We start from the raw sequence: 17,105 nt of genomic DNA, 5'->3' as shown, positions 1-17,105 counted from the left end.
CCTTTTACTTGGTGTAATGTCCAGGGAACAGCGTACTCAGTGCCCGGTGCCCTCCTTTTACTTGGTGTAATGTCCAGGGAACAGCGTACTCAGTGCCCGGTGCCCTCCTTTTACTTGGTGTAATGTCCAGGGAACAGCGTACTCAGTGCCCGGTGCCCTCCTTTTACTTGGTGTAATGTCCAGGGAACAGCGTACTCAGTGCCCGGTGCCCTCCTTTTACTTGGTGTAATGTCCAGGGAACAGCGTACTCAGTGCCCGGTGCCCTCCTTTTACTTGGTGTAATGTCCAGGGAACAGCGTACTCAGTGCCCGGTGCCCTCCTTTTACTTGGTATAATGTCCAGGGAACAGCGTACTCAGTGCCCGGTGCCCTCCTTTTACTTGGTGTAATGTCCAGGGAACAGCACACTCAGTGCCCGGTGCCCTCCTTTTACTTGGTGTAATGTCCAGGGAACAGCGTACTCAGTGCCCGGTGCCCTCCTTTTACTTGGTGTAATGTCCAGGGAACAGCACACTCAGTGCCCGGTGCCCTCCTTTTACTTGGTGTAATGTCCAGGGAACAGCGTACTCAGTGCCCGGTGCCCTCCTTTTACTTGGTGTAATGTCCAGGGAACAGCGTACTCAGTGCCCGGTGCCCTCCTTTTACTTGGTGTAATGTCCAGCGAACAGCACACTCAGTGCCCGGTGCCCTCCTTTTACTTGGTGTAATGTCCAGCGAACAGCGTACTCAGTGCCCGGTGCCCTCCTTTTACTTGGTGTAATGTCCAGGGAACAGCACACTCAGTGCCCGGTGCCCTCCTTTGACTTGGTGTAATGTCCAGGGAACAGCACACTCAGTGCCCGGTGCCCTCCTTTTACTTGGTGTAATGTCCAGGGAACAGCACACTCAGTGCCCGGTGCCCTCCTTTTACTTGGTGTAATGTCCAGGGAACAGCGTACTCAGTGCCCGGTGCCCTCCTTTTACTTGGTGTAATGTCCAGGGAACAGCGTACTCAGTGCCCGGTGCCCTCCTTTTACTTGGTGTAATGTCCAGGGAACAGCGTACTCAGTGCCCGGTGCCCTCCTTTTACTTGGTGTAATGTCCAGCGAACAGCACACTCAGTGCCCGGTGCCCTCCTTTTACTTGGTGTAATGTCCAGGGAACAGCACACTCAGTGCCCGGTGCCCTCCTTTTACTTGGTGTAATGTCCAGGGAACAGCGTACTCAGTGCCCGGTGCCCTCCTTTTACTTGGTGTAATGTCCAGGGAACAGCACACTCAGTGCCCGGTGCCCTCCTTTTACTTGGTGTAATGTCCAGGGAACAGCACACTCAGTGCCCGGTGCCCTCCTTTTACTTGGTGTAATGTCCAGGGAACAGCACACTCAGTGCCCGGTGCCCTCCTTTTACTTGGTGTAATGTCCAGGGAACAGCGTACTCAGTGCCCGGTGCCCTCCTTTTACTTGGTGTAATGTCCAGGGAACAGCGTACTCAGTGCCCGGTGCCCTCCTTTTACTTGGTGTAATGTCCAGGGAACAGCACACTCAGTGCCCGGTGCCCTCCTTTTACTTGGTGTAATGTCCAGGGAACAGCGTACTCAGTGCCCGGTGCCCTCCTTTTACTTGGTGTAATGTCCAGGGAACAGCGTACTCAGTGCCCGGTGCCCTCCTTTTACTTGGTGTAATGTCCAGGGAACAGCGTACTCAGTGCCCGGTGCCCTCCTTTTACTTGGTGTAATGTCCAGCGAACAGCGTACTCAGTGCCCGGTGCCCTCCTTTTACTTGGTGTAATGTCCAGGGAACAGCGTACTCAGTGCCCGGTGCCCTCCTTTTACTTGGTGTAATGTCCAGCGAACAGCGTACTCAGTGCCCGGTGCCCTCCTTTTACTTGGTGTAACGTCCAGGGAACAGCGTACTCAGTGCCCGGTGCCCTCCTTTTACTTGGTGTAATGTCCAGGGAACAGCATACTCAGTGCCCGGTGCCCTCCTTTTACTTGGTGTAATGTCCAGGGAACAGCGTACTCAGTGCCCGGTGCCCTCCTTTTACTTGGTGTAATGTCCAGGGAACAGCGTACTCAGTGCCCGGTGCCCTCCTTTTACTTGGTGTAATGTCCAGGGAACAGCGTACTCAGTGCCCGGTGCCCTCCTTTTACTTGGTGTAATGTCCAGCCCCTTTTACTTGGTGTAATGTCCAGCGAACAGCGTACTCAGTGCCCGGTGCCCTCCTTTTACTTGGTGTAATGTCCAGGGAACAGCACACTCAGTGCCCGGTGCCCTCCTTTTACTTGGTGTAATGTCCAGCGAACAGCACACTCAGTGCCCGGTGCCCTCCTTTTACTTGGTGTAATGTCCAGCGAACAGCGTACTCAGTGCCCGGTGCCCTCCTTTTACTTGGTGTAATGTCCAGCGAACAGCACACTCAGTGCCCGGTGCCCTCCTTTTACTTGGTGTAATGTCCAGCGAACAGCGTACTCAGTGCCCGGTGCCCTCCTTTTACTTGGTGTAATGTCCAGCGAACAGCACACTCAGTGCCCGGTGCCCTCCTTTTACTTGGTGTAATGTCCAGGGAACAGCACACTCAGTGCCCGGTGCCCTCCTTTTACTTGGTGTAATGTCCAGGGAACAGCGTACTCAGTGCCCGGTGCCCTCCTTTTACTTGGTGTAATGTCCAGGGAACAGCACACTCAGTGCCCGGTGCCCTCCTTTTACTTGGTGTAATGTCCAGGGAACAGCACACTCAGTGCCTGGTGCCCTCCTTTTACTTGGTGTAATGTCCAGGGAACAGCGTACTCAGTGCCCGGTGCCCTCCTTTTACTTGGTGTAATGTCCAGCGAACAGCGTACTCAGTGCCCGGTGCCCTCCTTTTACTTGGTGTAATGTCCAGGGAACAGCGTACTCAGTGCCCGGTGCCCTCCTTTTACTTGGTGTAATGTCCAGGGAACAGCACACTCAGTGCCCGGTGCCCTCCTTTTACTTGGTGTAATGTCCAGGGAACAGCGTACTCAGTGCCCGGTGCCCTCCTTTTACTTGGTGTAATGTCCAGGGAACAGCGTACTCAGTGCCCGGTGCCCTCCTTTTACTTGGTATAATGTCCAGGGAACAGCGTACTCAGTGCCCGGTGCCCTCCTTTTACTTGGTGTAATGTCCAGCGAACAGCACACTCAGTGCCCGGTGCCCTCCTTTTACTTGGTGTAATGTCCAGGGAACAGCGTACTCAGTGCCCGGTGCCCTCCTTTTACTTGGTGTAATGTCCAGGGAACAGCGTACTCAGTGCCCGGTGCCCTCCTTTTACTTGGTGTAATGTCCAGCGAACAGCGTACTCAGTGCCCGGTGCCCTCCTTTTACTTGGTGTAATGTCCAGGGAACAGCGTACTCAGTGCCCGGTGCCCTCCTTTTACTTGGTATAATGTCCAGGGAACAGCGTACTCAGTGCCCGGTGCCCTCCTTTTACTTGGTGTAATGTCCAGCGAACAGCACACTCAGTGCCCGGTGCCCTCCTTTTACTTGGTGTAATGTCCAGCGAACAGCGTACTCAGTGCCCGGTGCCCTCCTTTTACTTGGTGTAATGTCCAGGGAACAGCACACTCAGTGCCCGGAGCCCTCCTTTTACTTGGTGTAATGTCCAGGGAACAGCGTACTCAGTGCCCGGTGCCCTCCTTTTACTTGGTGTAATGTCCAGCGAACAGCACACTCAGTGCCCGGTGCCCTCCTTTTACTTGGTGTAATGTCCAGGGAACAGCGTACTCAGTGCCCGGTGCCCTCCTTTTACTTGGTGTAATGTCCAGGGAACAGCGTACTCAGTGCCCGGTGCCCTCCTTTTACTTGGTGTAATGTCCAGGGAACAGCACACTCAGTGCCCGGTGCCCTCCTTTTACTTGGTGTAATGTCCAGCGAACAGCGTACTCAGTGCCCGGTGCCCTCCTTTTACTTGGTGTAATGTCCAGCGAACAGCGTACTCAGTGCCCGGTGCCCTCCTTTTACTTGGTGTAATGTCCAGGGAACAGCACACTCAGTGCCCGGTGCCCTCCTTTTACTTGGTGTAATGTCCAGGGAACAGTGTACTCAGTGCCCGGTGCCCTCCTTTTACTTGGTGTAATGTCCAGGGAACAGCGTACTCAGTGCCCAGTGCCCTCCTTTTACTTGGTGTAATGTCCAGGGAACAGCGTACTCAGTGCCTGGTGCCCTCCTTTTACTTGGTGTAATGTCCAGGGAACAGCACACTCAGTGCCCGGTGCCCTCCTTTTACTTGGTGTAATGTCCAGGGAACAGCGTACTCAGTGCCCGGTGCCCTCCTTTTACTTGGTGTAATGTCCAGGGAACAGCACACTCAGTGCCCGGTGCCCTCCTTTTACTTGGTGTAATGTCCAGGGAACAGCGTACTCAGTGCCCAGTGCCCTCCTTTTACTTGGTGTAATGTCCAGGGAACAGCGTACTCAGTGCCTGGTGCCCTCCTTTTACTTGGTGTAATGTCCAGGGAACAGCACACTCAGTGCCCGGTGCCCTCCTTTTACTTGGTGTAATGTCCAGGGAACAGCGTACTCAGTGCCTGGTGCCCTCCTTTTACTTGGTGTAATGTCCAGGGAACAGCACACTCAGTGCCCGGTGCCCTCCTTTTACTTGGTGTAATGTCCAGGGAACAGCACACTCAGTGCCTGGTGCCCTCCTTTTACTTGGTGTAATGTCCAGGGAACAGCGTACTCAGTGCCCGGTGCCCTCCTTTTACTTGGTGTAATGTCCAGGGAACAGCACACTCAGTGCCCAGTGCCCTCCTTTTACTTGGTGTAATGTCCAGGGAACAGCACACTCAGTGCCCGGTGCCCTCCTTTTACTTGGTATAATGTCCAGGGAACAGCATACTCAGTGCCCGGTGCCCTCCTTTTACTTGGTGTAATGTCCAGGGAACAGCGTACTCAGTGCCCGGTGCCCTCCTTTTACTTGGTGTAATGTCCAGGGAACAGCACACTCAGTGCCCGGTGCCCTCCTTTTACTTGGTGTAATGTCCAGGGAACAGCGTACTCAGTGCCCGGTGCCCCCCTTTTACTTGGTGTAATGTCCAGGGAACAGCACACTCAGTGCCCGGTGCCCTCCTTTTACTTGGTATAATGTCCAGGGAACAGCACACTCAGTGCCCGGTGCCCTCCTTTTACTTGGTATAATGTCCAGGGAACAGCGTACTCAGTGCCCGGTGCCCTCCTTTTACTTGGTGTAATGTCCAGGGAACAGCGTACTCAGTGCCCGGTGCCCTCCTTTTACTTGGTATAATGTCCAGGGAACAGCGTACTCAGTGCCCGGTGCCCTCCTTTTACTTGGTATAATGTCCAGGGAACAGCGTACTCAGTGCCCGGTGCCCTCCTTTTACTTGGTATAATGTCCAGGGAACAGCGTACTCAGTGCCCGGTGCCCTCCTTTTACTTGGTGTAATGTCCAGCGTACTCAGTGCCCGGTGCCCTCCTTTTACTTGGTGTAATGTCCAGGGAACAGCGTACTCAGTGCCCGGTGCCCTCCTTTTACTTGGTATAATGTCCAGGGAACAGCGTACTCAGTGCCCGGTGCCCTCCTTTTACTTGGTGTAATGTCCAGCGTACTCAGTGCCCGGTGCCCTCCTTTTACTTGGTGTAATGTCCAGGGAACAGCACACTCAGTGCCCGGTGCCCTCCTTTTACTTGGTGTAATGTCCAGGGAACAGCGTACTCAGTGCCCGGTGCCCTCCTTTTACTTGGTGTAATGTCCAGGGAACAGCGTACTCAGTGCCCGGTGCCCTCCTTTTACTTGGTGTAATGTCCAGCGAACAGCGTACTCAGTGCCCGGTGCCCTCCTTTTACTTGGTGTAATGTCCAGGGAACAGCACACTCAGTGCCCGGTGCCCTCCTTTTACTTGGTGTAATGTCCAGGGAACAGCATACTCAGTGCCCGGTGCCCTCCTTTTACTTGGTGTAATGTCCAGCGAACAGCGCACTCAGTGCCCGGTGCCCTCCTTTTACTTGGTGTAATGTCCAGGGAACAGCGTACTCAGTGCCCGGTGCCCTCCTTTTACTTGGTGTAATGTCCAGCGAACAGCGTACTCAGTGCCCGGTGCCCTCCTTTTACTTGGTGTAATGTCCAGGGAACAGCGTACTCAGTGCCCGGTGCCCTCCTTTTACTTGGTATAATGTCCAGGGAACAGCGTACTCAGTGCCCGGTGCCCTCCTTTTACTTGGTGTAATGTCCAGCGTACTCAGTGCCCGGTGCCCTCCTTTTACTTGGTGTAATGTCCAGGGAACAGCACACTCAGTGCCCGGTGCCCTCCTTTTACTTGGTGTAATGTCCAGGGAACAGCACACTCAGTGCCCGGTGCCCTCCTTTTACTTGGTGTAATGTCCAGGGAACAGCGTACTCAGTGCCCGGTGCCCTCCTTTTACTTGGTATAATGTCCAGGGAACAGCGTACTCAGTGCCCGGTGCCCTCCTTTTACTTGGTGTAATGTCCAGCGTACTCAGTGCCCGGTGCCCTCCTTTTACTTGGTGTAATGTCCAGCGTACTCAGTGCCCGGTGCCCTCCTTTTACTTGGTGAAATGTCCAGGGAACAGCGTACTCAGTGCCCGGTGCCCTCCTTTTACTTGGTGTAATGTCCAGGGAACAGTGTACTCAGTGCCCGGTGCCCTCCTTTTACTTGGTGTAATGTCCAGGGAACAGCGTACTCAGTGCCCGGTGCCCTCCTTTTACTTGGTGTAATGTCCAGGGAACAGCACACTCAGTGCCCGGTGCCCTCCTTTTACTTGGTGTAATGTCCAGCGAACAGTGTACTCAGTGCCCGGTGCCCTCCTTTTACTTGGTGTAATGTCCAGGGAACAGCACACTCAGTGCCCGGTGCCCTCCTTTTACTTGGTGTAATGTCCAGCGAACAGCGTACTCAGTGCCCGGTGCCCTCCTTTTACTTGGTGTAATGTCCAGGGAACAGCACACTCAGTGCCCGGTGCCCTCCTTTTACTTGGTGTAATGTCCAGGGAACAGCGTACTCAGTGCCCGGTGCCCTCCTTTTACTTGGTGTAATGTCCAGGGAACAGCACACTCAGTGCCCGGTGCCCTCCTTTTACTTGGTGTAATGTCCAGGGAACAGCACACTCAGTGCCCGGTGCCCTCCTTTTACTTGGTGTAATGTCCAGGGAACAGCACACTCAGTGCCCGGTGCCCTCCTTTTACTTGGTGTAATGTCCAGGGAACAGCGTACTCAGTGCCCAGTGCCCTCCTTTTACTTGGTGTAATGTCCAGGGAACAGCGTACTCAGTGCCCGGTGCCCTCCTTTTACTTGGTGTAATGTCCAGGGAACAGCACACTCAGTGCCCGGTGCCCTCCTTTTACTTGGTGTAATGTCCAGGGAACAGCACACTCAGTGCCCGGTGCCCTCCTTTTACTTGGTGTAATGTCCAGGGAACAGCGTACTCAGTGCCCGGTGCCCTCCTTTTACTTGGTGTAATGTCCAGGGAACAGCGTACTCAGTGCCCGGTGCCCTCCTTTTACTTGGTGTAATGTCCAGGGAACAGCACACTCAGTGCCCGGTGCCCTCCTTTTACTTGGTGTAATGTCCAGGGAACAGCACACTCAGTGCCCGGTGCCCTCCTTTTACTTGGTGTAATGTCCAGGGAACAGCACACTCAGTGCCCGGTGCCCTCCTTTTACTTGGTGTAATGTCCAGGGAACAGCACACTCAGTGCCCGGTGCCCTCCTTTTACTTGGTGTAATGTCCAGCGAACAGCGTACTCAGTGCCCGGTGCCCTCCATTTACTTGGTGTAATGTCCAGGGAACAGCACACTCAGTGCCCGGTGCCCTCCTTTTACTTGGTGTAATGTCCAGGGAACAGCGTACTCAGTGCCCGGTGCCCTCCTTTTACTTGGTGTAATGTCCAGGGAACAGCACACTCAGTGCCCGGTGCCCTCCTTTTACTTGGTATAATGTCCAGGGAACAGCGTACTCAGTGCCCGGTGCCCTCCTTTTACTTGGTGTAATGTCCAGGGAACAGCACACTCAGTGCCCGGTGCCCTCCTTTTACTTGGTGTAATGTCCAGGGAACAGCACACTCAGTGCCCGGTGCCCTCCTTTTACTTGGTGTAATGTCCAGGGAACAGCGTACTCAGTGCCCGGTGCCCTCCTTTTACTTGGTGTAATGTCCAGGGAACAGCGTACTCAGTGCCCGGTGCCCTCCTTTTACTTGGTGTAATGTCCAGGGAACAGCGTACTCAGTGCCCGGTGCCCTCCTTTTACTTGGTGTAATGTCCAGGGAACAGCGTACTCAGTGCCTGGTGCCCTCCTTTTACTTGGTGTAATGTCCAGGGAACAGCGTACTCAGTGCCCGGTGCCCTCCTTTTACTTGGTGTAATGTCCAGGGAACAGCGTACTCAGTGCCCGGTGCCCTCCTTTTACTTGGTGTAATGTCCAGGGAACAGCGTACTCAGTGCCCGGTGCCCTCCTTTTACTTGGTGTAATGTCCAGGGAACAGCGTACTCAGTGCCCGGTGCCCTCCTTTTACTTGGTGTAATGTCCAGGGAACAGCATACTCAGTGCCCGGTGCCCTCCTTTTACTTGGTGTAATGTCCAGGGAACAGCGTACTCAGTGCCCGGTGCCCTCCTTTTACTTGGTGTAATGTCCAGGGAACAGCGTACTCAGTGCCCGGTGCCCTCCTTTTACTTGGTGTAATGTCCAGGGAACAGCGTACTCAGTGCCCGGTGCCCTCCTTTTACTTGGTGTAATGTCCAGCGAACAGCGTACTCAGTGCCCGGTGCCCTCCTTTTACTTGGTGTAATGTCCAGGGAACAGCGTACTCAGTGCCCGGTGCCCTCCTTTTACTTGGTGTAATGTCCAGCGAACAGCGTACTCAGTGCCCGGTGCCCTCCTTTTACTTGGTGTAATGTCCAGGGAACAGCGTACTCAGTGCCCGGTGCCCTCCTTTTACTTGGTGTAATGTCCAGCGAACAGCGTACTCAGTGCCCGGTGCCCTCCTTTTACTTGGTGTAATGTCCAGGGAACAGCGTACTCAGTGCCCGGTGCCCTCCTTTTACTTGGTGTAATGTCCAGGGAACAGCGTACTCAGTGCCCGGTGCCCTCCTTTTACTTGGTGTAATGTCCAGGGAACAGCACACTCAGTGCCCAGTGCCCTCCTTTTACTTGGTGTAATGTCCAGGGAACAGCGTACTCAGTGCCCGGTGCCCTCCTTTTACTTGGTGTAATGTCCAGGGAACAGCGTACTCAGTGCCCGGTGCCCTCCTTTTACTTGGTGTAATGTCCAGGGAACAGCGTACTCAGTGCCCGGTGCCCTCCTTTTACTTGGTGTAATGTCCAGGGAACAGCACACTCAGTGCCCAGTGCCCTCCTTTTACTTGGTGTAATGTCCAGCGAACAGCACACTCAGTGCCCGGTGCCCTCCTTTTACTTGGTGTAATGTCCAGGGAACAGCGTACTCAGTGCCCGGTGCCCTCCTTTTACTTGGTGTAATGTCCAGGGAACAGCGTACTCAGTGCCCGGTGCCCTCCTTTTACTTGGTGTAATGTCCAGCGAACAGCGTACTCAGTGCCCGGTGCCCTCCTTTTACTTGGTGTAATGTCCAGGGAACAGCGTACTCAGTGCCCGGTGCCCTCCTTTTACTTGGTGTAATGTCCAGCGAACAGCGTACTCAGTGCCCGGTGCCCTCCTTTTACTTGGTGTAATGTCCAGGGAACAGCGTACTCAGTGCCCGGTGCCCTCCTTTTACTTGGTGTAATGTCCAGCGTACTCAGTGCCCGGTGCCCTCCTTTTACTTGGTGTAATGTCCAGCGAACAGCACACTCAGTGCCCGGTGCCCTCCTTTTACTTGGTGTAATGTCCAGGGAACAGCACACTCAGTGCCCGGTGCCCTCCTTTTACTTGGTGTAATGTCCAGGGAACAGCACACTCAGTGCCCGGTGCCCTCCTTTTACTTGGTGTAATGTCCAGGGAACAGCGTACTCAGTGCCCGGTGCCCTCCTTTTACTTGGTATAATGTCCAGGGAACAGCGTACTCAGTGCCCGGTGCCCTCCTTTTACTTGGTGTAATGTCCAGGGAACAGCGTACTCAGTGCCCAGTGCCCTCCTTTTACTTGGTGTAATGTCCAGGGAACAGCACACTCAGTGCCCGGTGCCCTCCTTTTACTTGGTGTAATGTCCAGGGAACAGCGTACTCAGTGCCCGGTGCCCTCCTTTTACTTGGTGTAATGTCCAGCGAACAGCGTACTCAGTGCCCAGTGCCCTCCTTTTACTTGGTGTAATGTCCAGGGAACAGCGTACTCAGTGCCCGGTGCCCTCCTTTTACTTGGTGTAATGTCCAGCGAACAGCACACTCAGTGCCCGGTGCCCTCCTTTTACTTGGTGTAATGTCCAGCGAACAGCGTACTCAGTGCCCGGTGCCCTCCTTTTACTTGGTGTAATGTCCAGCGAACAGCACACTCAGTGCCCGGTGCCCTCCTTTTACTTGGTGTAATGTCCAGCGAACAGCGTACTCAGTGCCCGGTGCCCTCCTTTTACTTGGTGTAATGTCCAGGGAACAGCGTACTCAGTGCCCGGTGCCCTCCTTTTACTTGGTGTAATGTCCAGCGAACAGCACACTCAGTGCCCGGTGCCCTCCTTTTACTTGGTGTAATGTCCAGCGAACAGCACACTCAGTGCCCGGTGCCCTCCTTTTACTTGGTGTAATTGCATGAAGCAGGCTGGTGTGAGAAGGAGCTAACGTTCTGAGCTTCCCTTCGTGAGCTAGAATCGTGGGGGTAGATTTTGACATTGTGCGGTAGTGTAAAATAGCTGATAGCGAATCAGCAGCCCGTTTTACATCTCTTCCGATTGACTTCAATGGAAATAAAAATGCGGCGAGATGTAAAACGGACTGCTGATTTGCTATCAGCTATTTTACACGATCGCACAAAGTCACAATCTACCCCATCGAATTGGACAGCACAGGAACAGTCCATTTGGCCCTTCCCAGCTCTGCTTGCTCTGTGACTGAGATCCTTGGCCTCATTCCCTTGTTATTTACCCCTTCGGCCCAGGACCCTTGTCCCGGCTCTCTCAGCTATCCATTTAGTTCCACGTCCTGCCCTTGCTCCAGACTCCTTTAAGTATTTCTTTTTCAAATATTTATCCACTTTGTTTTTAATGAGTAGCTCAGCGTGTTTTAGATGAACAGTGTGGATCCACAGCCGTGATGCTAATTACTGAGCTTATATTTGAATGTAATGCAACGTACCAGGTATGTTATTCACTCCTTTTACTTTTCACTGCAGTGAAATTTGGAAACGGCACGTCTTTCAGCTCTATCAGTAAAACAGGTAAGGTTCAGATACGTTTACTAACTCAGTCACTGAACCGCAGAATCTGTCCTCATGCCGCTCAGTGGGCCAGCAGATCCAGGACCCAGCATAAGTGATGAGGCACGCATCCGCCCTCATCATGTCCTTACTCCTGGTGACAGCTTGTGTAATCGTTCTAGCCAGCCTGCTCATGTTAGGGCCAGGCTGTCCACACCTGCAGCAGTGACACAGCCTGCTAACGGGTCCTTCCAGGATTCCGGAGCCCTAAAGCAAGGACCAGCTTGATCCCAAGAGGTTAAATGATACCACAGTGCAGACAAGTACCACTGATGCCCCGGTACCTCTTGTTGTAAATAGTAATGTGCACAGTAAAAACAATAGGTGATGTGGTGCAGTTTACAAAAGTAAGTCTGTTCTTTGGGTTTTGTGTTTGAAAAGATGTTTGAAGGTCTGGCTACAATTGGACAGACTTCCTTCTGTATCTCCTTACTGAACTGATGCCTACTTAAACAGGCATCATCTTCTTGGCATCATCAAGCTGGCGGTGTGCTCTGTCGATGTTGATGGAAGGGGACCTCCTTGTTTTGCGTTCTCTCCTTTGTTCTAACCTGTGTGCTTTTCTCATTTCCTCTTCCTCCTGCTCCTGTTCTGCCTCCATTCTAAGGACATATATTAGAATGTCAATAGTGGGCCCCATGGTAAGTAATCCATGGCAGAGGGCTGGGAAGCAAAGAATCAGAATCTCCCTGCCTCACACTGATGAAAGGAAGCTTTCAGAATCCTTCCTCAGCAGCTAAGCTGAAAAAAAACTCTTAATTGTTAAAGTTGAGATATCAGAACAAGTTGTGGGCAGTCAGAGCCTATGAAATCAGATATTTCCCACTTTGGCAAATCATGCATAGAAATTACAACACGGAAACAGGCCATTCAGCCCAACCAATCCACGTCGATGTTTACCCTCCACATGAACAAATATCCTAATCATTATTATGCAGTTAACTCCTGTATGCTTTATATACAGGTTTCAGTTAAATCAGGTGCAGCACTGATTTAAATGATGGGATTTCTGACAGACAGAAACATGGAAGATAGGAGCAGGAGTAGGCCATTCGGCCCCTCGGGCCTGCTCCGCCATTTAATGAGATCATGGCTGATCATCCAAATTCAGTACCCTGTTCCTGCTTTCTCCCCATATCCCTTGATCCCTTTAGCCTTAAGAAATATATCTAACTCCTTCTTGAATATATTTAATGAACTGGCCTCCACCGCCCTCTGTGGTAGAGAATTCCACAGGTTCACCACTCTCTGGGTGAAGAAATTCCTCCTCATCTCAGTCCTAAATGGCTTACCCCTTATCCTTAGACTGTGACCCCTGGTTCTGGACTCCCCCGCCATCGGGAACATCCTTCCTGCATCTAGTCTGTCTAGTCCTGTTAGAATTTTATAAGTTTCAATGAGATCCCCTCTCATTCTTCTAAACTCCAGCGAGTACAAGCCTAATCGACCCAATCTCTCCTCATACGTCATTCCTGCCATCCCAGGTAGCAGTCTGGTGAATCTTCGCTGCACTCTCCATGGCAAGAACATCCTTCCTTAGATAAGGTGACCAAAACTGCACACAATACTCAAGGTGTGGTCTCACCAAGGCCCTGTACAACTGCAGCAAGACATCCTTGTTCCTGTACTCGAATCCTCTCGCTACGAAGGCCAACATACCATTTGCCTTCTTAACCGCCTGCTGCATCAGCATGCTTACCTTCTGCGACTGGTGCACAAGGACACCCAGGTCTCGTTGCACTTCCCCTTTTCCCAATCTATTGCCGTTCAGATAATAATCTGTCTTTCTGTTTTTGCCACCGAAGTGGATAACCTCTTGATGAGGCTATTCCCTTGTTCTCCTGTCATTTAAAAACATCTGCCACGTTGAAAACAGGCTCATCTCCTCCCCACTGCAAGTATTATTAAAGGGTATGGGGAGTGAGCAGGAGAGTGGGATTAGACTGGGTGGGATATTAAAGGGCACGGGGAGTGAAGGGGAGACTGGGTGGGATATTAAAGGATATACGGAGAGTGAGCAGGGACTGAGATTAGACTGGGTGGGATAGGGTATGGTGAGTGAGCGGGAGAGTGGGATTAGACTGGGTGGGATTTTAAAGGGTACGGGGAGTGAGGAGGAGACTGGGATTAGACTGGGTGGGCTATTAAAGGGTACGGGGAGTGAGGGGGAGAGTGGGATTAGACTGGGTGGGATATTAAAGGGTACGGGGAGTGAGCAGGAGAGTGGGATTAGACTGAGTGGGATATTAAAGGGTACGGGGAGTGAGGGGAGAGTGGGATTAGACTGGGTGGGATATTAAAGGGTATGGGGAGTGAGCAGGAGAGTGGGATTAGACTGGGTGGGATATTAAAGGGTACGGGGAGTGAGGGGAGAGTGGGATTAGACTGGGTGGGATATTAAAGGGTACGGGGAGTGAGGGGAGAGTGGGATTAGACTGGGTGGGATATTAAAGGGTACGGGGAGTGAGGGGAGAGTGGGATTAGACTGGGTGGGATATTAAAGGGTACGGGGAGTGAGCAGGAGACTGGGATTAGACTGGGTGGGATATTAAAGGGTACGGGGAGTGAGCAGGATACTGGGATTAGACTGGGTGGGATATTAAAGGGTACGGGGAGTGAGCAGGATACTTGGATTAGACTGGGTGGGATATTAAAGGGTACGGGGAGTGAGCAGGAGACTGGGATTAGACTGGGTGGGATATTAAAGGGTACGGGGAGTGAGCAGGAGACTGGGATTAGACTGGGTGGGATATTAAAGGGTACGGGGAGTGAGCAGGAGACTGGGATTAGACTGGGTGGGATATTAAAGGGTACGGGGAGTGAGCAGGAGACTGGGATTAGACTGGGTGGGATATTAAAGGGTACGGGGAGTGAGCAGGAGACTGGGATTAGACTGGGTGGGATATTAAAGGGTACGGGGAGTGAGCAGGAGACTGGGATTAGACTGGGTGGGATATTAAAGGGTACGGGGAGTGAGCAGGAGACTGGGATTAGACTGGGTGGGATATTAAAGGGTACGGGGAGTGAGCAGGAGACTGGGATTAGACTGGGTGGGATATTAAAGGGTACGGGGAGTGAGCAGGAGACTGGGATTAGACTGGGTGGGATATTAAAGGGTACGGGGAGTGAGCAGGAGACTGGGATTAGACTGGGTGGGATATTAAAGGGTACGGGGAGTGAGCAGGAGACTGGGATTAGACTGGGTGGGATATTAAAGGGTACGGGGAGTGAGCAGGAGACTGGGATTAGACTGGGTGGGATATTAAAGGGTACGGGGAGTGAGGGGAGACTGGGATTAGACTGGGTGGTTCACGTGGTGAAATACTTGATGGATCCAAGTGCCTTATTTCTGTGCTGTGACATTCTATAATCCAACCACACATTGGTGTAGATTTTCAATCGGCCCATTTTACATTTATCCCAATTTTTATGTACACTGAAGAAATGTAAAATTAAATTAAAGTTGCTAATCAATTAAAACAAGGTTGTATTGCTTTCTGGCTCCTGGATAAACTTTGCTGCACAGTGAACAGGACATCAGAGATGTCGAAGAAAGAGGCTGCTGGAAGCGGTCAGGTCAAGGCGGGAAGTTCTCTATCCAGATGGTGGCAGGAGGATCCCGAAACAGCAAAAGAAGGATTTTACCCCTCCTGTTTGGAGGTGGTTAAAATGTCAGTCGGGCACGTCCTCTGCAATCCCGGCTCATTTGCGCCCACCACCATTTTAACTGCCCAGGTTTTCAACAGCCCACTACAGGCAGGTGGGGCCTTATTAATATTTAAATTCAGACCCTGAGACAATTTAACCCAATCACAAGACAGCAGTGAAAGCTGGCAGCAAACAGGAGTGGGGCCAGAGAGGCCCACAAATGGAAGTATTCTTTTTTAGGTTTCCTTGTGGGCCAGGGGGAGTAGAAGTTCTCCGGGACCCAGAAGCGAACTTTGGGCTGCCCCTTCCTCGACAGTTAGCCAAATGTATCGACTCCCCATTCACATTTATGCCTGGACTAAATTCCTGGCTCAAGCCCACCAGGCATGGAGGACAGATCGTCAGCACTAGGACCTTCATCGTGGGACCTGGATTGTTTTATTCATTCTCGGGATGTGGGCATCGTTGGCAAGGCCGAACTTAAGGCCCACCTCTAGTTGTCCTGAGAGTGGTGGTGGGCCGCCTTCTTGAACTGCTGCAGTCCATGTTATGCTTTGTAGTGAATTGATGCAACTGACTATCTTGCTAGGCCGCTACAGAGGGCAGTTAAGAGTTGGTGTGAGAGAGGAACATTGGAAGAAAGATAGGAACAGGAGTCGGCCATTCAGCCATCGCCCTTTTCTGCCATTCAGTTAGATTATGACTGATCTGTATCTTACCACCATTTACCTGCCTTGGTTCCATATCCTTTAATGCACTTACCGAACAAAAATCTTCAATTGCCCTAGCCTCAACAGCTTTTTGGGGGAAAGAGTTCCAGATTTTCACTAACCTTTGTGTGACTGGAGTCACAAATCAGCCAGAGCGGGAAAGAGCGGTAGGATTCCTTCCCTAAAAGATGGGATTAAAGGGACAGCCATAGCTTGGATAAGAAATTGGCTAAGAAAAAAAGAGAGACTTGCATTTATATAGCGCCTTTCACAACCACCGGATGTCCCAAAGCGCTTTACAGCCAATGAAGTACTTTTAAAGTAATGTAGGCAACGCGGCAGCCAATTTGCGCACAGCAAGCTCCCACAAACAGCATTGTGATAATGTTTCATTGCTGCTGATTGAGGGTAAGTATTGGCCAGGACTCCCCTGCTCCCCTTCGAAACAGTGCAATGTCCACCTGAGAGAGCAGACGGGGTTTAATGTCTCATTCAAAAGACAGCACCTCCGACAGTGCAATACGCCCTCAATACTGCTGTTAGGTCCGTGTATCTTCATGTTGTGTCCTTCAATAATCAGACAACAGACTGCAGGGAACGATCAACAGGTGTTTACTGAATGAGGGTTACTCTAGAACTAACTGTACAGATCACTACTCAGGGTTTATATACAGGTGTGGTCACTGCCGGTACTACAGTATACAGGAGCTGTAAAAAGTAGTTCTCCCCTTAAAGGTACATACATTACAATCCCTCCCCTTTTAGATTAACAGTACCATAACACTCATTTAACAATTAAATATCAAACTAATTACAATTAACACTTTTAACATGCAACATTAGCTGAAAATAGTCTACTTATAAATTCAGTCTTTGGGGAGGCTTCCTGATCCTTTCTGGATAGCGCCTTTCCCGAGTGTCTTGCTCTTGGTGCGGAGGCGATTCTGGCCCCCTGTCGTCGGTTGGTTCATCAGCTTCCGATGCTACTGTTTCTGAGGTAGATGCGACCTGTACGTCGGGTTCCTCACCAGGTACGTATGGCCGAGACATGGGGTTGACTCGTTCCTGTGACTCTAGGATCTGGTCAGCATGGCGTCTCACAATGTTCTCCCCAACATCCACTGTGTACATTAGTGGCCCCTGCCGTGTGCATATCGTTCCTGGTTGCCATTTCTCTGTTCGGTAGTCGCGGGCCAAGACTGGTTGCCCTACATTGAAGCTGCTTGTCGGCTTCTCATTGATGTGCTGGAATTGCTTACTCTCAACATCTCTTCGTACATTTGGTCTGAGCAAATCCAGGCGAGATCTCAACCTTCGGTTAAAGAACATCATGGCCGGGGCCTGGTTGGTGACTGCATGTGTCGCATTTCTGTAGGCTAACAGGAAATTGTCCACCTTATGCTGCAGTGGAATGTCGTCATCGCA

The 17,105-nt window shown here is 51.8% G+C and overlaps 1 protein-coding gene across 5 annotated transcripts in view; it reads left to right on the top strand.

Moving 5' to 3' along the window:
• LOC147123873 (disintegrin and metalloproteinase domain-containing protein 12-like) overlaps positions 1-17,105 on the top strand; it is a 566,371-nt gene that overhangs the window by 420,892 nt on the left and 128,374 nt on the right. For all 5 annotated transcript variants that reach the window (XM_085976452.1, XM_085976457.1, XM_085976448.1 and 2 more), the window contains one exon: positions 11,239-11,283. In XM_085976452.1, the coding sequence (XP_085832578.1) occupies positions 11,239-11,283 (45 nt within the window). The remainder of the gene's footprint in view (positions 1-11,238; positions 11,284-17,105) is intronic.

This window comes from Somniosus microcephalus, chromosome 2 (genome assembly GCF_052327205.1).
Source record: "Somniosus microcephalus isolate GS21.2 chromosome 2, FLI_Smic_1.0, whole genome shotgun sequence".
Taxonomy (NCBI): Eukaryota; Metazoa; Chordata; class Chondrichthyes; order Squaliformes; family Somniosidae; genus Somniosus; species Somniosus microcephalus.
This window is presented reverse-complemented; position numbering and strand designations above follow the sequence as displayed.